The sequence below is a fragment of the Salvelinus alpinus genome, chromosome 8 (assembly GCF_045679555.1).
Source record: "Salvelinus alpinus chromosome 8, SLU_Salpinus.1, whole genome shotgun sequence".
Lineage (NCBI taxonomy): Eukaryota > Metazoa > Chordata > Actinopteri > Salmoniformes > Salmonidae > Salvelinus > Salvelinus alpinus.
Window position 1 is genome coordinate 28,224,153 of NC_092093.1, and position 22,265 is coordinate 28,246,417.

General features: G+C 42.1%; 1 protein-coding gene across 3 annotated transcripts in view; it reads right to left on the reverse strand.

Moving 5' to 3' along the window:
• The window catches only part of LOC139582860 (RAC-alpha serine/threonine-protein kinase-like), a 66,964-nt gene that overhangs the window by 3,731 nt on the left and 40,968 nt on the right, over window positions 1-22,265 (reverse strand). For 2 of the 3 annotated variants that reach the window (XM_071413258.1, XM_071413259.1), the window contains exons 3-10: window positions 2,068-2,196; window positions 1,746-1,860; window positions 1,265-1,391; window positions 1,008-1,139; window positions 866-931; window positions 686-754; window positions 335-460; window positions 85-213 (exon numbers count right to left, since the gene is read on the reverse strand). In XM_071413258.1, the coding sequence (XP_071269359.1) occupies window positions 85-213; window positions 335-460; window positions 686-754; window positions 866-931; window positions 1,008-1,139; window positions 1,265-1,391; window positions 1,746-1,860; window positions 2,068-2,196 (893 nt within the window). The remainder of the gene's footprint in view (window positions 1-84; window positions 214-334; window positions 461-685; window positions 755-865; window positions 932-1,007; window positions 1,140-1,264; window positions 1,392-1,745; window positions 1,861-2,067; window positions 2,197-22,265) is intronic. The other variant, XM_071413260.1, reaches the window with a different exon arrangement.

The following is a 22,265-nucleotide window of genomic DNA, read 5'->3' on the forward strand; positions in this document are numbered from 1 at the left end:
TCATAACTATGTCTATGGTAGTGGTCCTGATTCACTGATAGTTTTCGATCAGTGGAAGGAAAGGGTTGATGGGTAGGTGTTTACCTCAGGGGCCAGATACTCTGGCGTCCCACAGAAGGTCTTCATGGTGACCCCGTCCTTGATGCCCTCCTTACACAGGCCAAAGTCTGTGATCTTTATGTGGCCGTCTTTGTCCAGCATCAGGTTTTCCAGCTACAGTAGAGAGGGTTTCACAAGGTGAGTTCGAGAACAGGGAGGTTCCTACTTGAACTTGTCCAATAAAAACACATTTGTATTTTCCCTTGCGAAATGTTTTCACGACTCCCTAAGTCACCTTCAGGTCCCTGTAAACCACATTCTTCTCCAAGTGGAGGTAGTCCAGCGCCGACACGATCTCCGCTCCGTAGAACCGGGCCCTCTCCTCGGAGAACACACGGTCTCGCGATAGGTGGAAGAACAGCTGGGTTGAAAGAGATTGTTATTGTGTCAATTCAATTTACAGTCACATAAATCCGAACCATTTCCCCCAACCTTACCGATATTAAGATCACCATCATACGATTGTCTACCATGTAAGATAAGGAACCATGTCCACTCTATTCATTACGGTCCATCTGCAATGTTCTGAGTATTTCACCTCACTGATAAGGCCTTTACATCAGGTAAAATGCAACAAAGTACTCACCTCTCCTCCATTGGCGTACTCCATGACAAAACACAAGCGGTCGTGCGTCTGGAAGGAGTACTTCAGACTCTTTATGGAGCGGATGAAGGAAGAGCACAATTAGGTTACCCATTTATATTAGTATAACAGTAAACAGAGGGAACAGAGTTTCTATTGGACACCAATGGAATGGTCGCTCACCGTTAAGAAGGGGTGTTTGGAGTTCTGTAGTACTCTGTTTTCAGTGAGAGTGTGTGCTACTTCATCCTAGAGAAGACTAAGGAGATGAGCTTGATCCAAGAAAAGGAAATACCAGTATATACACACACACACATCTACTCACTTTTGCCACAATCACTTCTTTCTTGAGGATTTTCATAGCGTAGTATTTTCCGGTTGCTTTTTCCTTCACCAGGATAACCTTCCCAAAAGTGCCTTTTCCCAAGAGTTTGAGGTATTCAAAGTCATGCATAGTCTAGGAGACAAAGTGTTAAAAACAAAGAGTTGGATAAACTTTATTTTACCACATCTAAAACCCTGCCACTGGTATTTGCCTTACAGCAACACAAACGCTGAGAACAGAGGGTTAGGTGTACGCACCACTTTGAGTTTGGGCTTGGTGAGGTACATCTCCATGTCCATGGGGTCTGGTGAGGAGTCCATCCTCTCCTCCTCCTGTTTCTGCAGCCCATCAGCCACCTCCTGGATGGCCTTTGTCCACTGCTCCCTGAGGACGGAGGGAACCAGAGGTTGGATGACTCTAACGTGTGTGTGACACATTTATTTTTGTGGGGACCAGAAGTCCCCACAAGAATAGTAAACAACAATTTGAGCAACTGGGGACATTGTTAGTCCCCATAAGGTCAAATGCTATTTCTAGGAGGTTTAGGGTTAAGGTTAGAATTAGTGTTAGGGTTAGAATTACGTTAAGGGTTAGAAGCTAGGGTTCGTTTTAAGGTTAGGAGCTAGGGTTAGGGTAAGAGCACAGGTTAGGTTTAGGGAAAATAGGATTTATAGGACTGAATTGTGTCCCCCCACAAGGTTAGCTGTACAAGACTGTGTGTATGTGTGTTTAACCTACCTATCCTCTGGACTCTCCACATGGAAGGTGCGTTCTATGACAGTGGTCCACTGTAGGCAGCGGATGATGAATGTGTTGGGCTTGGGTCGCTCAGTCTTCATGAGCTGACAATCTGCTGGTCATAAGGAAAAAGAGGGAGAGAGCGGGAACGAGAGCGAGATATGTCATGTGGTGAACCATCAGGGATGCATAGAATGTAGTGCAGGGCAAGAACAAAAATGTGCAACCTCTGAGGTACTTGAGGACCTGAGTGGAGATGCACTGCTCAATTTGTGTGTTAAATATTGTGATTAGGGGGGAGAGTGTCAGAGGGTTGCCTTACGTGCTACTGAGAAGTTATTGAGTGGCGTCTCCAGTTGGTCGACGTCTTGCGGTCGCTCCTTGTACCCGATGAACGTACCGTCTCTCTTCAGCAAGAAATACCTGGGCCTCCAGGTCTTTATGTACTCTCCTGAGAAAGCGAAAGAACCATTTAACAGATACCCTTCAGCCAATTGCATGTATTACATCAGAAAGGAGACTACTCAACCTGTCAGTGCAATCCTAACCCTAACCCAGTCTGAAGAGCTAGTAAGTGTGTGAGAGAAAGACTGAGTTTGGTTGACCGCAAACTTGAGGCATTTGTCCTGGTGGTTTCGACGAAAACAGAACTTCCCCTCATAGGCCTTTTCTATTTTTTGTATCTCCCCTTTGCACTGCATGTATTTACTGTATGTGTCTGTTGTACTGCCTTCCTGTACTGTACCTTTAAGAAAGGCAGCTAGTAAACAGGGTCTCCGATATGTTCTTCATTTATTTTTATAACCGCGACTACGGGTACTTCTGGTAATCAACAACCATATTCTAGAAAACAGGAAGTGACACACTAACAGCACATTTAGAGAAAAACGACACCCCAATCAGGTGTAGTGTCGGTGCTGCTGCTGACTCATCTGTTTACTGCTCAATAAGGGCGATAAGATGAGATTGGAATCTTCGAAAAACAGTTTCATTTCACACGCACATTTCATGCCTAGCGACTAAAGCAGATGAGTATGTGATGCTCCTAGGGCAAAGTGACCTAATGAACAAGCTGTTGCCTTATAAAAGACAATCCATACCTATTAAGTGTTGTTGCATGGTGCCTGTCCAGACTCATTTACCAATGCCACTCATCTGAAACCCATATCTTTGCAAACACATAGGCCTAGGGTTAAACTTGCGGTAATTTATGGCAACTTGGTCATTTTTTTTCTTTCCAATTGTAGTCGTATATAGTATTATTTTTTTTATATCTCTGTGTCAATATTGTCCATAGGTTTCAAGAGAAAAGCCTAATTGAAAAAAGCATCTAAATCAACAATGGGATTACTTTCAAATTTACTTTTTTCAACATTTTGGTGACAAAACATTTAAAGTAAAATAAGTGTGAAAAAAAGGCTATTTCATGCAGAAATCCACACACACACACACACACACACACACACACACACATAAATGAATGAAATTGTATTTGTCACATGCTTAATCAACAACAGGCTACAGACTAACAGTGAAAAGCTTACTTACGGGTCCTTTTCCAACATTAGAGTTTAAAAAAATCATTATGAGGTATAACTAATGAGAAAAATAGCATGGTTATATACAGGGAGTATGAGTACCGATGTGCAGCAATAGGAGGTAAACGAGGTAGCTCTATAAATATACAATGATTTCGGGAAAGTATTTAGACCTTAAACTCCCCACATTTTGTTACATTACAGCCTTTTCTAAAACTGATTAAATAAATGTTTTTCCTTAATCTACACACAATACCCCATAATGACAAAGTGAACAGGTTTTTAGAAAGTTTATAAAAAATAAACAGAAATACCTTTAGTATTCAAACCCTTTGCTATGTGACTAAATTGAGCTCAGGTGCATCCTGTTTCCATTGATCATCCTTGAGATGTTCCTACAACTTGTTTGGAGTCCACCTGTGGTAAATTCAATTGATGGGACATGATTTGGAAAGGCACACACCTGTCTATATAAAGTCCCACAGTTGACAGTACTGTGGGACCTTCCCCAACCAGAAACCGTGGATTGATTGCAGCATTCGCGCAAAACTGAAAGCGCAAACCACTGATTTTAATCATGGCAAGGTGACCTGAAACATGACCGAATACAAACAGTGTAGCTATTCCCTCCGCAAGGCAATCAAACAAGCTAAGCGTCAGTATAGAGACAAAGAGGAGTCGCAAATCAACAGCTCAGACACGAGACGTATGTGACAGGGTCTACAGACAATCACAGACTACAAAAAGAAAACCAGCCCCGTCGCGAACACTGATGTCTTGCTCTCAGACAAACTAAACAACTTCTTTGCTCGCTTTGAGGACAATACAGTGCCACTGACACCGCTACCAAAACCTGCGGGCTCTTCTTCACCGCAGCCAACGTGAGTAAAACATTTAAATGTGTTAACCCTCGCAAGGCTGCCGGCCCAGACGCCATCCCTAGCCGCGTCCTCAGAGCATGCGCAGACCAGCTGGCTGGTGTGTTTACGGACATATTCAATCAATCCCTATCCCAGTCTGCTGTTCCCACATGCTTCAAGAGGGCCACCATTGTTCCTGTTCCCAAGAAAGCTAACTGAGCTAAACGACTATCGCCCCGTAGCACTCACTTCAGTCATCATGAAGTGCTTTGAGAGACTAGTCAAGGATCATATCACCTCCACCCTACCATACACCCTAGACCCACTCCAATTTGCTTACCGCCCCAATAGGTCCACAGACGACGCAATCACACTGCACACTGCCCTAATCCATCTGGACAAGAGGAATACCTATGTAAGAATGCTGTTCATCAATTACAGCTCAGCATTTAACACCATAGTACCCTCCAAACTCGTCATTAAGCTCACCCCACCCTGTGCAACTGGGTCCTGGACTTTCCGACGGGCCGCCCCCAGGTGGTGAGGGTAGGAAACAACATCTCCACCCCGCTGATCCTCAACACTGGGACCCCACAAGGGTGCGTTCTCTGCCCACAACTGTAGGGCTGTCCAGAGGGTAGTGAGGTCTGCACAACGCATCACCGGAGGCAAACTACCTGCCCTCCAGGACACCTACACCACCCGATGTTTCAGGAAGGCCAAAAAGATCATCAAGGACAACAACCACTCGAGCCACTGCCTGTTCACCCCGCTATCCTCCAGAAGGCGAGGTCAGTACAGGTGCATCAAAGCTGGGACCGAGAGATTGAAAAACAGCTTCTATCTCAAGGCCATCAGACTGGTAAACAGCCATCACTAACATTGAGGTGGCTTCTGCCAACATACAGACTCAAATCTCTAGCCACTTTAATAATAAAAAATGGGATGTAATAAATGTATCACTAGTCACTTTAAACTATGCCACTTCATATAATGTTTACATACCCTACATTACTCCTCTCATATGTATATAATGTACTCTATACTATCTACTGCATCTTGCCTATGCCGTTCGGCCATCGCTCATCCATAGATTTATATGTACATATTCATTCCTTTACACCTCTGTGTATAAGGTAGCTGTTGTGAAATTGTTAGATTACTTGTTAGATATTACTGCATGGTCGGAACTAGAAGCACAAGCATTTCGCTACACTCGCATTAACGTCTGCTAACCATGTGTATGTGACCAATAAAATTTGATGTCAGAGCAAAAACCAAGCCATGAGGTCGAATTTGGGGAAGGGTACAAAAAAAGATATCCGCAGCAATGAAGGTCCAAGAACACAGCGGCATCCATCATTCTTAAATGGAAGAAGTTTGGAACCCCCCCAAGAGACTCTTCCTAGAACTGGCCGCCCGGGACAAACAGAGCAATCGGGGGAGAAGGGCCTTGGTCAGGGAGGTGAACAAGAACCCAGATGGTCACTCAGACAGAGTTCCAGAGTTCTTCTGTGGAGACGGGAGAACCTTCCAAAAGGACAACCGTCTCTGCAGCACTCCACCAATCAGGCCTTTTGGTAGTGGCCAGACGGAAGCCACTCCTCAGCAAAAGGTACATGACAGCCCGCTTGGAGTTTGCCAAAAAGGCACCTAAAAGGACTCTGACCATGAGAAACAAGATTCTCTGGTCAGATGAAACCAAGGTTGAACTCTTTGGCCTGAATGCCAAGCGTCACGTCTGGAAGAAACGTGGAATCATCCCTACAGTGAAGCATGGTGGTGGCAACATCATGCTGTGGGGATGTTTTTCAGCAGCAGGGACTGGGAGACTAGTCAGGATCGAGGGAAAGCTTAACGGAGCAAAGTAGAGCGAGATCCTTGATGAAAACCTGCTCCAGAGCGCTCAGGATCTCAGACTGGGGTGAAGGTTCACCTTCCAACAGGACAACGATCCTAAGCACACAGCCAAGACAACGCAGGAGTGGCTTAGGGACAAGTCTCTGAATATCCTTGCGTGGCCCAGCCAGAGCCTGGACTTGAACCCTACCAAACATTTCTGGAGAGATCTGAAAATAGCTGTGCAGCGACACTCCCGATCCAACCTGACAGAGCTTGAGAGGATCTGCAGAGAAGAATGTGAGAAACTCCCCAAATACAGGTGTGCCAAGCTTGTAGCGTCATACCCAAGAAGACAAGGCTGTAATCGTGGCCGAAGGTGCTTCAACAAAGTACTAAGGGTCTGAATACTTGTGTAAATGTAATCCGTTTTGAATTTCTAATACATTTGCAAAAATGTATACATCTGTTTTTGCTTTGTAATCATTCTGTGTAGATTGATGTGGGGGGTAAATAATGCAATACATTTTTGGGTTAAGGCTGTAACGTAACAAAATATAGAAAAAGGGGTCTGAATACTTTCCGAATGTAGTAGCAGCGTAGGTTATTTTTGAAATTTTTTACTACCCCTTTTTTCCCTCCCCAATTTCATGGTATCCAATTGGTAGTTAGTCTTGTCTCATCGCTGCAACTCCCATATGGACTCGGGAGAGGCGAAGGTCGAGAGCCATGCGTCCTCCGGAACACAACCCAACCAAGCCGCACTGCTTATTGACAATGCTTATTGACAATGCCCGCTTAACCCGGAAGCCAGCCGCACCAATGCGTCGGAGGAAACACCGTACACCTGGCGACCATGTCAGCGTGCATGCGCCTGGACCGCCACAGGAGTCGCTAGTGCGCGATGAAACAAGGACATTCCACTGCACAAGTTTCATTCACCCACGTGGGTATAACCAATGAGGAGATGGCACGAGATGGCACGTGGGTACCTGCTTCTATAAACCAATGAGGAGATGGGAGGGAGAGGCAGGACCTGCAGCGCGATCTGCGTCAGAAATAGGAATGAGTTATATTTTAGCCCTTGGCATCGCAGACGCTCGTTGGCGCGCGCGAGCAGTGTGGGTGCAATAATTGAATAGCATGGATTTCTAAATTTATTTTGCGACGCTTGCGCACGCGACGTGTCCGGTCTGGTCAGCATGTGAGTGTGTGACAGAAAAAAAATCGTTTTTGTGTCATTTAGAGGGGAAGTGCTGCTGCCATGTGGGAAATAGTAGGTGGCTTATTTCAGCTCGTATCTTTTTGACTGATGTCATATCGATGGTAATATGGCTAAGAATCGCAAGCTAACCAACAACTGTAACGATGTATTTGAGACATTGTGCAAATGTAATGTTTTCAATAAACATTGTTGACGAAATATAGTTTACATGTTGTCAACAATTCAAGCCAACCCAGTCTGTTTTGCCTCAGTTGCGCAGGTGTCATTTTATTTTCTTAACAACTAAACTGTCTATAAAGACAATCCATCTCTATATATTAAGTGTTGTATGGTTCCCGTCTAGACTCAATTACCAAAGACGCTCATCTCAAACCCATGTCTTACAAACACAACACCTAGGCCTAAACTTCCGGTAATTTACCAAAGTTACCAGAACTTTCGGTAATTAACTGGTCATTTATGCCACTATGGTAACTCTGGTCATTTATATTTGAACTTTTATAAAAATGTATTAATATATATAGTATTCATTTGCTTACATCTGTGTCCATGAGTTTCTAATGGATAGAACATATGATTCAAGAGAAAATTTAAAAAGCATCAATTCAACAATAGCATTGTTTTCATTTAACTGCAACTCTTCCAACTATTTACTTTTCACAACTGCCACCAGTTTGGCACCAAAACATTTTTTTTTAAATTAAACAAAGTGTATTTCATGCTGAAACCCTCATATTAAACAGCAATGCTATTCACTAAGTTGATGGTTTATATTTAGGATCATGTTTTACAGCTTTGTCATTCTATTTATAAAATCTTATTTGATAATTTTCTATATTTATTTTACATGTGATAAGGCCACACAGAGGGCCAGAGATACACATGATTATCTGAAGTACCCAAAAGGCTACTAAATGTCATGTGATAAAATTACAGTTAGCAATAATATACTCTCCGTTTGCAACACTACATAAAATCTGCCTCCACCCTAGTGGCAGATCAGTGCATTTGAGGTAAAAGGAGAGAGACCCAGTAAACAATTGTGATTAAAACTAATAATGAATAAATAATTTATAGCTACCCAAGCAGGCAGGAAGTCAGTGGCTAAGCCCGGTGGTACAGTGACAGGGCAGATAAGAGATGCCATTGCAGTCTGGGTTAGGAGGAGGATGTGGTTTCAAAAGGAACTGTGTGGCTTATAATAAGAATCCACTTCCTCCTCCCGCCCGGTTGTCTTAGGTAGTCTCTTCTAAAAGAGAAGTCGAACACATGTAAACTATTGCGTTGTATGCATGTAGATAGCTACAAAAGAAGCAACTTAAACAAGTACCTTTATTGGCAAAGCAATCAATCATCTATGTATGCATAGTGTGCTTACACTTCGTTAATATCACTCTGAAAAGAGTATTGCATGAAAATAGCTTGTGAGCAGAATGAATGAGGGTAGACCCGCACACTTCCTGTCTAGACTAAGACAAGTGGGTCAAAACAGCAGTCAGATGTCAGCTGTCTCTGGCCTTTTCCATTCAAACACAAGCACAGGCAACAGTGGTCCAGTAGTCTTCTGGTCAGTAGTCCCATTTGCAAGCATCTATGAGCCTTATGCTGGGCCTTGTTAACACAAGGTGGTACAGTAATCAAATGTACACGTACAGCACTAACTCAGCACACATTTCTCATCTACATGTAAGTGTTGAGAGGAGCCAACACCACAAGTACGTCTCAGCCTTACAACCACTCCTCAAGATTCCTCAACTCACTCCACAGTGTGTTCAACCACACTGGGTCTGAGGTTTTTGGTAAGGAAGGTACTGGATGGCCTGGCTAACAACCATGGCCACCCTCCCCCAACTAACTGCCAATCTCTACAGACAGATCCTGGTGTATCCATCTCTGCAACATTCACAAATGGAATGCTTTGATCAGGCAAGAGTGGCACACCATCGCAAGCCACACAGCTGCACACTAAAGGGTGTGGTCTGCTGCCTGCAACATGGGTGTGGCTACTTCGACTAGCCGGGAGGCTAGTCCCATATCAGGGACAAACCAGCTGCCAGGATACTAAAACATAATTTAGGCTGAAGCTGGGATTTAAGAATACGTCTTTCCAGTGGTGATTTGAGTCACATCCAAACCATCTTGTTTCTCCTTCATCTTGTATGACTCATTTGATTGGAATCGGAGAACTCCTAGCCATGTTGAGAGATTGGCTAAAGGGAAGGGTGGATGCGTTCCAGGGAATCCAGATGTTTTTCCCTCAGAGCAGGCTTTTCCAGTGGGTGACTAACTCCTTGGCTCAGGCCCCTGCCGCGTTTCAACGTGAAAAGAATCACAGGGAGGTCATCCAAGCAGCCATCCGTGGCTTTGATTATCCCTGGAATAGTGGGAAAGTCCACGCTCTGTCTGCTGTGATGGAACCGATCCCATAAGAGAACACCTTTGAATACCATCCAGTAAATCTTGTGTACTTAACTCACCTCACACTAAAATACAGCCCTATTTAATGGAAGCAAGATACTTGACATAAAATTGTGTCATTCAGGCAAAATGTATACACCTCATTTTCAGTACATACAAATCAGTTCAGCATGTTGTCAACCATACAGATGAGACATGACTGGTATGCTTGGCCTGTTTAAATTAGGTGGCTGCCATTCAGTGCTTTAACGAGCATGACCCTCAGTGTGTCCCCTATATTCATTTTGCAGCGTCAGGCCGCCGCTGCTAAATCTTAGGCACCAGTCTCCCGCAGCTAAATCGTAGGCACCAGTCCCCCAAAAATATACAGAAGTTTGGACACACCTACTCATTCAAGGGTTTTTCTTTATTTTTACTATTTTATACATTGTATGATAGTATAGTGAAGAATGATAGTGAAGACAAACTATGAAATAACACATGTAGTAACCAAAAATAGGGTTAAATCAAAATATATTTGCCTTGACAGCTTTGCACTCTTGCCGTTTTCTCTCAACCAGCTTCACCTGGAATGCTTTTCCAACAGTCTTGAAGGAGTTCCCACATATGCTCAGGTCTTGTTGGCTGCTTTTTCTTCATTCTGCGGTCCAACTCATCCCAAACCATCTCAATTGGGTTGAGGTCGGGGGATTGTGGAGGCCAGGTCATCTGATGCAGCTCTCCTTCTTGGTCAAATAGCCCTTACACAGCCTGGAGGTGTGTTGGCTCATTGTCCTGTTGATAAACAAATTAGTGGGACTAAGCCCAAACCAGATGTGATGGTATATCGCTGCAGAATGCTGGTTAAGTGTGCCTTGAATTCTAAATAAAATCACAGACAGTGTCACCAGCAAAGCACCCCCGACACCATCACACATGCGGAGGTCCGTTCACCTACTCTGCGTCTCAAAGACACGACGGTTGGAACCAAAAATCTCAAATTTGGACTCATCAGACCAAAAGGACAGATTTCCACCGGTCTAATCCATTGCTTGCGTTTCTTGGCCCAAACAGGTCTTCTTATTGGTGTCCTTAGTAGTGGTTTCTGTGCAGCAATTCTACCATGGAAGCCTGATTCATGCAGTCTCCTCTAAACAGTTGATGTTGAGGTGTCTAATTTGAACTCGGAAGTTTTTATTTGGGCTGCAATTTGAGGTGCAGTTAATTCTACTGCAGAGGATAAGTTCATTAGAGGTACCTCTGGGTCTTCCTTTCCTGCAGCGGTCTTCATGAGAGCCGATTACATCATAGTGCTTGATGGTTTTCAACTGCACTTGAAGAAACTTTCAAAGTTGTTGAAATGTTCCGGATTTACCGACCTTCATGTCTTAAAGTAATCTTTCTCTTTGCTTATTTGAACTGTTCTTGCAATAATATGGACTTGGTCTTTTACCAAATAGTGATATCTTCTGTATTCCAACCCTACCTTGTCACAACACAACTGATTGGTTCAAATACAAGGAAAGAAATTCCACAAATTCACTTGACTACCTCATGAAGCTGGTTGAGAGAATGCCAAGTGTTACTACATGATTCCATGTGTTATTTCATAGTTGTGATGTCTTCACTATTGTACAATGTAGAAAATAGTACAAATAAAGAAAAACCCTGGAATGAGTTGGTGTCCAAACCTTTGACTGGTACTGTATAATTTTTTAGAAAATGATATTCAAGAGATGGGAAAAGGTTTTCAGTTTAAACTTAAAACGACTAAAACCAGATAGATATAAAGTACATAGAAAAGATAATGTAGCTACCCAATTATAAGATCATCTTTGAGAACTAACAAACAAAATAAAAAAGTAGCCAGTCAGGGAGAATAAAATTCCAAATTTCATGGGCCCCCCATTGATTTTGCTATAATGTTTGAGTCACTCAGCATTAGAACACTGCATAAGCCATGGCAAAATATGTAGAATTGCAGGAAACTACACTTATCAAAAAATATTAGGCGTTAGTCCCATGTTTCAGGAGATGAAATAAAATATCCCAATATGCACATAAAAGAGCACTATAAAATGTGCCGTTTTGTCACAACACAATGCCACAGATGCCTCAAGTTCAGGGAGAGTGCAATTGGCATGCTGACTGCAGGAATGTCCACCAGATCTGTTGCCAGAGAATTTAATGTTAATTTCTCTACCATAAGCCGCCGTTTTAGAGAATTCAGCAGTACGTCCAACCAGCCTCGCAACCGCTGAAAACGTGTATGGCACCGTGTGGGCGAGCGGTTTGCTGATGTCAATGTTGTGAACAGAGTGCCCCACGGTGGCGGTGAGGTTATGGTATGGGCAGGCATAAGCTACGGACCACAAACACAATTGCATTTTATCAATGGCAATTTGAACGCAGACATATACAGTGACAAGTTCCTGAGGCCCATTGTCGTGCCATTCATCCACTGCCATCCCCTCATGTTTCAGCATGATAATGCATAGCCCCATGTCACAAGGATCTGTACACAATTCCTGGAAGCTGAAAATGTACCAGTTCTTCCATGGCCTGCATACTCAGACATGTCACCCATTGAGCATGTTTGGGATGCTCGGGACCGGCATGCACGACAGCATGTTCCAGTTCCCGTTAATATCTAGCAACTTCGCACAGTCATTGAAGAGGAGTGGGACAACATTCCACAATCAACAGCCTGATTAGCTCTATGCGATGGAGGTGTCATGCTGCATGGGGCAAATGGAGGCCACAGCAGATACTGACTGGTTTTCTGATCCACGCCTAGGGCTGTGGCGGTCATGAAATTGCCAGCCGGTGATTGTCAAGAAAAGAACTGCTGGTCTCACGGTAATTGACCGTTAATTAGCATAAAACATGTTTAGCATCTCCTGGCTTCCACGCATATCCTACAAGCCAATGATGCAGACCTTTGGAATATCTACATTTTAAAAAGTCTAATAAATGCATGTAATATAGCCTACATCATCACAATAAATCCATTATTTAAGTTAGACAGGTCTAAACAAACATGATATGAAGAAAATGTAGTCTATTTCAGAAGAATAGAATACTCTGAGTGGTCCTTACGTTAGGCTATGCCATATGACTGTGCGCTACACTAGTTTATTTTAACAGACAAGTTTTGCTTAGAGTCCCATGGCATTATTTTGAAAAAAAGTGCGCACATGCGGCTATTTGTTGAGCGGTTAACAAAGAAATTGGTCCTATATACTTAATTTATAGTTATTTATGCAACTTTAGTTGTGATAAACGGTGGGCAATATATGTTTAGATTTTTTATACACTCATGATGGGACTCTAATGACGATTTGGAAAGAAGTCGCAAGCTGCACACACTTCAGTCTCTCATTCCCAATTTGATATTCTCGCCAAGCCTCGAATTTCCCGGCGGCATCCCCCTCGTGTGGCCGTAATCCCCCTTAATTAACTTCTTAAGGCTAGGGGGCAATATATTCGGAAGTTCAGATGACTGACGTGCCCAAAGTAAACTGCCTGTTACTCATGCCCAGAAGCTAGGATATGCATATAATTCGTAGTATTGGATAGGAAACAATCTGAAGTTTCTAAAACTGTTAAAATAATGTCTGAGTATAACAGAACTGATATGGCAGGCTAAAACCTGAGGAGAATCCATCCGGAATTAAACATTTTTTTTTTTTTAGGTCACCACCCATTGAAATGTTTGTCTATGAGGAATTCAAAGAAAATCCTCCCAGATTGCATTAAGGGTAAGGGTTAGAAAGGGTTTCTGGTTTGTTTTTTGAAAAATGAATTAGTAGTTGTAGTTTTTCAAGGTGGCTCTCATTTTGACTGTCTTGTGGCATGCGTGGATGAGGACGCACACCTCGTTATTTATCTCCTGTATTAAACATACAACATTCAGTCTTAAATGTTATTGTTTATTTACACATTAGGGTACCTGAGGGTTGATTAGAAACGTTGTTTGACCTATTTGGACAAAGTTTATTGGTAACTTTTGGGATTCCTTTGTATGCATGTTGAACTAGTGGAACAGGTGGATTACTGAATCAAACGTTCCAACTAAACTGACTTTTGGGAAATAAAGGACTTTATCGAACAAAACAACCATTTGTTGTGTAGCTGGGACCCTTGGGATTGAAAACAGAGGAAGATCTTCAAAGGTAAGTGATTTATCTTATCGCTATTTGTGACTTTTGTGACACCTCTGCTGGTTTGGAAAATGTTTTTAATGCTTTTGTATGCGGGGCGCTGTCCTCAGATAAATCGCATGGTATGCTTTCGCCATAAAGCCTTTTTGAAATCTGACAAAGCGGCTGGATTAACAAGAAGTTATGCTTTAAATATTGTATAACACTTATTTTCATGAATGTTTAAATATTAAAATTTTTGTATTTTGAATTTCGCGCTCTGCAATTTCACCGGCTGTTGTCGAAGCGCCCCACCTTTCCCAAAAATCCAGGCCTTTTGAGGCCAAAGTGGCCGTTGTGTCCTTGAGCTGAATATAATAAACTAATTATAATTCCCGGCTGTCGTGCTCCGAAGCACCTCTCACTCACATGGCTCTCTGAGATGTAGCCAATGCCTGCTATATGATCGGGTCCTTTACAGTCATTTTAGCTAAGTAGTAGGCTACAAGTGAATGACACGTCGTGGATGCAACTGCGCACGTCCCCCCTTATCGAATTCCGAGGCGCATATTGAAGATGTTAGAACTGTCCACATTTAGCCTACTTTTCGTCAGCCAACAAGTTCAGTAGGCTTAACGAACAGCAAAAGCACTAGCCTATGTCAATCTACTGTCCCCCATAGTGCAAATTTTGACCTATTCTACTGGTCAACTTGTCCTTCTGTGTAATAAATAAATAAATAATCCAAACACTCTTGGACAGTCGTGGGATGCGATAGATCACAAATGAATACAACTCGCATCAAAAAACTTTTAAACGCAATGAGGCTGATGGTTTAGCTTAAAATGTTTAAACTATTAGGCTATTTTTTCACATTATATGCGCAGCAATGAGCACACGGCGGCAGGCTATAAGCGCAAATGTTCCAAAATGCAATCTATTGGCAGGAAAACTGTTCTTGAAAGTGACAGCAAATGCAATTATCCATGTAATGCTTTATTATAAAGGTGCATTTTTATGGTAAAAATGATCTTCCCCAAACTTGAAACAAGTTTGCCAGTTAGGCTTTACACCGGTTGTAAAGCAGATTAATGTGCTTCATTTTCAAGACCTTATTTGGCCACTTTAGTCGTGATACAAACCTTATCCAAACATAAACCTATGGTCTAGGATACATGTGTGCAACTAGGATTTGAAAAAGTCTAAAAATAAATAAGGTATGCTCTGTTTCGTGACTTAAGTGATAATACATAATTCACAAGCAATAGGCTAATATTGTCACCCATCAGACTATTCTTAATTTAATGTTGTCTTTACATATGTGTGAAATTAGTTTTGATTTAGAATGGACCATTATCATGCATCTGTCTCAGAACAGGGGCATGGGCAAAGAAAATGCATGTAAACTACGCACTTAAATAGAAAATGGAGGACGCTTTTTTCCATGCCAGCCAGGTAGGCTTTGTTCCTGCATTAAAGCGACACAATATTAGGAAAGTTGATGAATAAAATGTAATAGGCCTAGCCTATAGAAAGCTGATGGGATGCTCCTCTTTTTAATAAAGGCCATCAAATGTTCACGCAATTGCATAGCCTATAGTAATGTTGCGCAACATGAGCACTCATGAAATGTTTGATTTACGATTACATTTGCATTGATGTCAGAGTGATTAGAGGAACAATGAAGTGCTGAATACCAGGCAGTTAGCACGTTTACGCTACAAATTACCATCAGCAGCATCAGAAGCCTAATTACCATGATAAAACAGCCACGTGGAATTTGACTGCCTTCTAGACCCGTGACTGCCGGTGTGGCAGTAATACAGTCACCGTAACATCCCTATCCATGCCCCTACCTTTTAAAAAAGTTATAGTATCTGTGACCAACATATGCAGATCTGTATTCATGTGAAAACCATAGATAAGGTCTCAATTTATTTATTTCAATTGACTGATTTCCTTATGAACTGTAACTAAGTAAAATCTTGATGAGTTTCTATTTTTGTACAGTATAGCTTTAAAACTGTACAACTTTCTCTCCACCTCATGCCAAAATGTGTAGAATTAAGAATGTCCCCTACAAAAAAAAACTTGCTCGAATAGTCTTTTCTTTCGACCAATCGATTGGTAAATGTTTAAACATATTTCTCCATATATAGACACATCCTATGTGTTTTAATCAAATCAACTAAACTCAGCATAAAAAGAAGCGTGCTCTCACTGTCTACGTTTATTTTCAGCAAACTTAACGTGTAAATATTTGTATGAACATAAAATTTAACAGACAAACTGAACAAGTTCCACAGACATGTGACTAACAGAAATGGAATAATGAGTCCCTGAACAAAGGGAGGGTGGGGGGGGGTATCTGGTGTGGCCACCAGCTGTATTAAGTACTGCACTGCATCTCCTGGACTGCACCAGATTTGCCAGTTCTTGCTGTGAGATGTTACCTCACTCTTCCACCAAGGCACCTGCAAGTTCCCGGACATTTCTGGGGGGAATGGCCCTAGCTCTCACCCTCCGATCCAACAGGTCCCAGACGTGCTCAATGGGATTGAGATCTGGACTCGTCGCTGGCCACGGCAGAACTCTGACATTCCTGTCTTGCAGGAAATCACACACAGAATGAGCAGTATGGCTGGTGGCATTGTCATGCTGGAAGGTCATGTCAGGATGAGCCTGCAGGAAGGGTACCACATGAGGGAGGAGGATGTCTTCCCCGTAACGCACAGCGTTGAGATTGCAGGCAATGACAACAAACTCAGTCCGATGATCCTGTGACACACCGCCCCAGACCATGACGGACCCGCCACCTCCAAATCGATCCCGCTCCAGAGTACAGGCCTCGATGTAACGCTTATTCCTTCGACGATTAACACGAATCAGACCATCACCCCCCGGTGAGACAAAACCGCGACTAGTCAGTGAACATTTTGCCAGTCCTGTCTGGTCCAGCGACGGTGGGTTTGTGCCCATAGATGACGTTGTTGCCGGTGATGTCTGGTGAGGACCTGCCTTACAACAGGCCTACAAGCCCGCAGTCCGGCCTCTAGTGGACAGTCTGAGCACTGATGGAGGGATTGTGCGTTCCTGGTGTAACTCGGGCAGTTATTGCCATCCTGTACCTGTCCCGCAGGTGTGATGTTCCGATCCTGTGCAGGTGTTGTTACACGTGGTCTGCCACTGCGAGGACAATCAGTTGTCCCTCTTGTCACCCTGTAGCGCTGTCTTAGGCATCTCACAGTACGGACATTGCAATTTATTGCCCTGGCCACATCTGCAGTCGTCATGCCTTCTTGCAGCATGCCTAAGGCATGTTCCCGCAGATGAGCAGGGACCCTGTGTATCTTTTTGGTGTTTTTCAGAGTCAGTAGAAAGGCCTCTTTAGTGTCCTAAGTTATCATAACTGTGACCTTAATTGCCTACCGTCTAAGCTGTTAGTGTCTTAACGACAGTTCCACAGGTGCATGTTTATTAATTGTTTATGGTTCATTGAACAAGCATGGGAAACAGTGTTTAAATCCTTTGCAATGAAGATCTGTAAAGTTATTTGGATTTTTACAAATTATCTTTGAAAGACAGGGTCCTGAAAAAAGGACTTATCTTTTTTTGCTGAGTTTATATGCACTGAGCTTGTCTGATCCTTTAAGCAAACTGTTTGATTAAATAATTAAGACAAATGACTAGAGGGAGTTTGACCGCAATTGATTTGATTGCGCTGGACCTGGCTCAGACTTGCTGCGCTGTGTAAGAAAATAAATAAACAGCGAGTGACTGACTAGCACCTGTCGTCTCCCTCTCCTCCCTGCTGCAGCGACCACTACAGAACATCAACAGTGTGTATTGCACTGCAACATAATTACAACCAAGTCTGACTGAAAAGTTCTTACCGAAATCTCTCATTTGTTCAGAATTGTTTACCTATTTCCTCAACCCTTGCTCTCTTTACTGATGCATGCGACCAATAGGGTCTGATCTATAGCATATCATAATCACATCGATAAATTGGTCATAAACTCTGACCAGCGTAACACGACAGAAAAATGGATTTAGAGGACGTGACAAATAAACTTGAAAACGGGGGAATGTTTACTGGTTGCTCAGGAGGTAAAGGTGTGTGGAATGAATGACTAGTTGTGGAAAGTACTGGTGATCAAGAATAAAGTAAGGGGCAAGCGCTGCGTGCATATTATGTGTGACAAACAGGTGCTGTTAGATTACAATATACGTTTTCTGACCATTTGGAACAAAGTATGTTTTTTTTGGTAAAGCCTTTATTACAGCAAAAACTAAAAACAGTCACATTCATTCGTTAAGCAAATTAGAGAAATGGAACGATTTAGGCCTATTTATTGTTTACACTAATTATTCAATCATCCCTTTTATTTAATTAAAACTAAAATGCTTTATTGCATTTCAAATCATAAATGACTCATTTGCTGTGTGATGACATTAATGAATAAATGATTGATATTTAAGAATTGAAATAAAGGCCGAAGTTGGTTACGGTATTAAGATTAAACAGGATGCGCTCTTAAGCATACAGCTCAATGGTGGTTATACAAGGCTGCTATACTAAGCCTACTAATGATAATGACATTACTTATTATAATGCTAATAATAACAATAAGGAGATCAAGGAAAAAGTGCCATTATTATATATATAATTTGACCATTTGGAACAGTGTAGACACTAAATAAATAAAAAATAATACCAGAGGCTGGTCTAACGGAAAAAAAGAAAGTGTGAAGTCTATTTCAGCATATCAAAGATTAAAAACAGTGTGTGTTCTTGTTTTGGTTACATGAGTGGTTGTTGTGGTTACATGAGTGGTTGTTGTGGTTACATGAGTGGTTGTTGTGGTTACATGAGGCCTGGTGCTCATGGAATCAGTAGGCTGTTAAACACTCAAACAGGCAACAGAAGCAGGATGTCATTTCTGTAGATATGATTTATAAAGCCAAGTACATTTAAACAGTTAAGCTATTGATTAAAGACCTAATTAAGTTGGGGTTTCCTCTCTCTCCTCACTTCTACTCCACAATTAAGGCAAGGGCTGTTCTCTCATCTCCTAACTCTTCTGCTGCCTCCGCCCCATTGTTCTCAACACCAATATGCTGGTTAACTTCGCTATTATGCACATGGCAACATGGTCTATGAAAAGGCGCCAATTCAACAGCGCACTGATGTGTTTCAGAACCGCATCCAACGCGGAAGAAAACCCATTTGTAAAATATATATTTTTATTTGTGATGCAACATTGTTCTTACATAATATAACCACATACAATTTCAGTAGCAAATATCTGACTGATGGACTGTGCCATCCCCATGGATCAGTCCACTCAGACATGCAAGAATCGGACAGGTGTCTTGTACACCATGATTATTATTTTTATTGCTACTGCTCGACTAAAGAAATCTCGATCGACCAACAGCCTATCGACCAAACAATCCACCAATCGACTAAAATGGGTCAGGCCTAGTAGAATTGCAAGTAATTCGCTTTAAAACAGCTACATTTAGTCTCTGCGGCCAAGAGAGCCACTAAACTTTCAGTTGGAGGCTGTGCTATTGGACACACCCACTACCCCTCCCCCTACGCTTCCTTTGCCACCACTGTTGAAAATAAATCCTAGGGGAAACACTGCTAAACAAAATTTGTTGTAGGATGTTTGAGTGACAGGTGGGCAAAATCCACCCTGAGCAGAAAGTGTCTGACAGAACCACTCTGCAGCCTTCATAGTTTCCTGTGGGTGATGTCACCATGGTCACGTCAAGAGAGAAAACATCTCCAAATCCCTTGTGGACAAAACAGGCTCCCCGCCACATTAAGCGGCGCAAATCCAGCACTGGCTGCCTTTTGATCAGGGCCCAGAGCCATTCTGGGTGGGGTCTGTCTGCATAGCTGAACTGGGATGACCCCCAAACTCCTAGCCACGGCGCTACACTGTCCGACTGACTGGCCAAGGCTGGAGGGAGGGAGGGGGTAGGACTCTCCAGTAAAAACCCAATGGCCTTGCAAACGCCGACCGTCCCGCTTCCACAGTTTGTGTAGTAGGAGTCTTGCTGCTGCCATCCTCAGCCACACCCTAATCCCTGCTCCATTGCGCCGCCTGGCTTTTCCAGAAAGTTGGCCTCTGGTTGAGTTGGGTGTTGTACACAACCCAATAACACCATTTGCTAGAAAATACCATATTGGAGAGTCCGTAAAATATATTACATCCAGTATAGGCTATCATGGAAGATTTCATGTGTGAAAACCATCGTTTTTCATTGTTGCAATCTGGTCGTCCCCGTGGCTAAAGCTGTGTTGAGGCGTAACGGCGTACACTACGGCTGGGCGGTACCGTATATTATGATATACCGGTATTGATGCAGGGACTGGTTTGGGTTTTTACTTTACCTTCTATACCAGTATTTGAATGTTTGGTTTGTTGAATGTGATACGCCATGTGTAATGTCAATTTTTATAGTTTACTTCGCTACTTGAGTCATCTCTCTCCGTGCCACAGACCTAGCCACGCCCCCTGTCACTGAAGGAGAGCATTTGTTGTTCCTCAACCACGAGACACTTGCATTCAGTCTGCATGGTCAATGCAGCACATGCAACAATGTTGATGACAACGATGCCGTTTTTACTTTGCTTCTTAATATAAATCCACTAGCGTTCTATGATGACACTATTAGTTCATGTTTCTTACATCAGCAAACAGCTAGTATGTCCTTTCTTAGCAAGTTGCCCTAAATCTTGTGAGATGCTAATTGTTAGCCACTAATGCTAATAGCTAGCTAGCTAATAAATGTACTGAGTAAGAGCAAATGTAGCTAGCCAATACAGCCTGATAATACCATTGATGGTGTAGACCTAAATCAGCTTGTTGTTTGTGCAACAGTATCTTCTAAATCAAAGAGGAATATGCAAAGCAAGAATATGTTAGATACATGAAGTAGCTAAGAGAAAACATGCAATGTAGCCAAAGCTTATAGGGTCCCCTAAGAAACACTTTAGTTCCTACCCTGTCACAATAACTCCTCCCTGGCATTTTAATTCATTGTCATCTCAAACACTGTATTCAATGTACCCACTATTATATTCTAACTATAGAATTAGACTAGTCATTCTATTTTCATGATTCCAACAGTTTTGCTCTAATTAGCAAGTCAAATTGCAATTGCAACATTTGGTTAAAAATAAGTCCTAGATGATTTGTCCATATCATGCAGCCCTACGTGGCAGTATGGACATTCTCAATTGAGCAGTGGTGTAAAGTACTTAAGTAAAAATACTTTGAAGTACTACTTAAGTCGTTTTTTTGGTATCTGTACTTTAATTTGGACTACTTTTACTTCACTACATTCCTAAAGAAAATGCTGTACTTTTTACTCCATGCATTTTCCCTGACACCCAAAAGTACTCGTTACATTTTGAATGCTTAGCAGGACAGAAAACGATCCAATTCACGCACTTATCAAGAGAACATCCCTGGTCATCTACTACCTCTGATCTGGAGGACTCACTAAACACAAATGCTTTGTTTGTAAATTGTGTGAGTGTGCTCCTGGCTCTCTGTAAATAAAAAATGGTTTGCTTTAGGAATTTGAAATTATTTATACTTTTACCGTTGATACATTTTATCAATTACATTTACTTTTGATACTTAAGTATATTTAAAACCAAATACTTTTACTCAAGTAGTATTTTACTGGGGTGACTAACTTTTACTGGCGTAATTTTCTATTACCGTATCTTTAATTTTATTCAAGTATGACAGTTTGGTACTCTTTCCAGAGTGCAGGAAATGCAGAAATTATGAAAGTGCTGAAATTTGTTTTAGTTGAAGTTGAATTGAACAGTATAAAACAATCAGAATGGAGAAAGACTTAATGAAATCACTTAGAATGGATGTGTTGCCACTCTAGGATCATTCACTACTCAAAGCAAAATGTACAACTTTCATTATTCAAAAACAAACAAAAAAATATTTTAAATACCGTGATATAATATTTTGGCCATATCGCCCAGCCCTAGCGTGCGCTGGCAACAGTTAGTTAATACAGTGTGGGGGGGGGTCTATTTCTTTGTTTATAGAACACGGAAAGGGTCAAAGGTGAAGCAGGTGCGAGTGAAAAACACACCAATTCCAGACGGGACCGGAAAATATGCACATGGAATGGCCTGGGTCACAGCAGAGACCCAGAGTTCAATCTGCACAAAGACTAATCCAAAACAAGAGAAAGGTTGAAAAACACAGCTTTAAAGTTAAATGGATGTGCGATCCCCCCCCACCCCCAGAAATTGGCAAATGTTTTACACATAAAACATTTCTCATCATCAGCTTTTACAAATGCCCTGATATAACCTCTACTAGTGTGTACACTAACAGGTTTGTTATGAGGATGTATTCACAGGCCTTAGGTGTCAGGAACCACATTTTTATGGACCATAAACATTCATAGGGGCCATAAACATTCTTATAGACCGTAAACATTGCATCACTTGCATTGTAGACCTG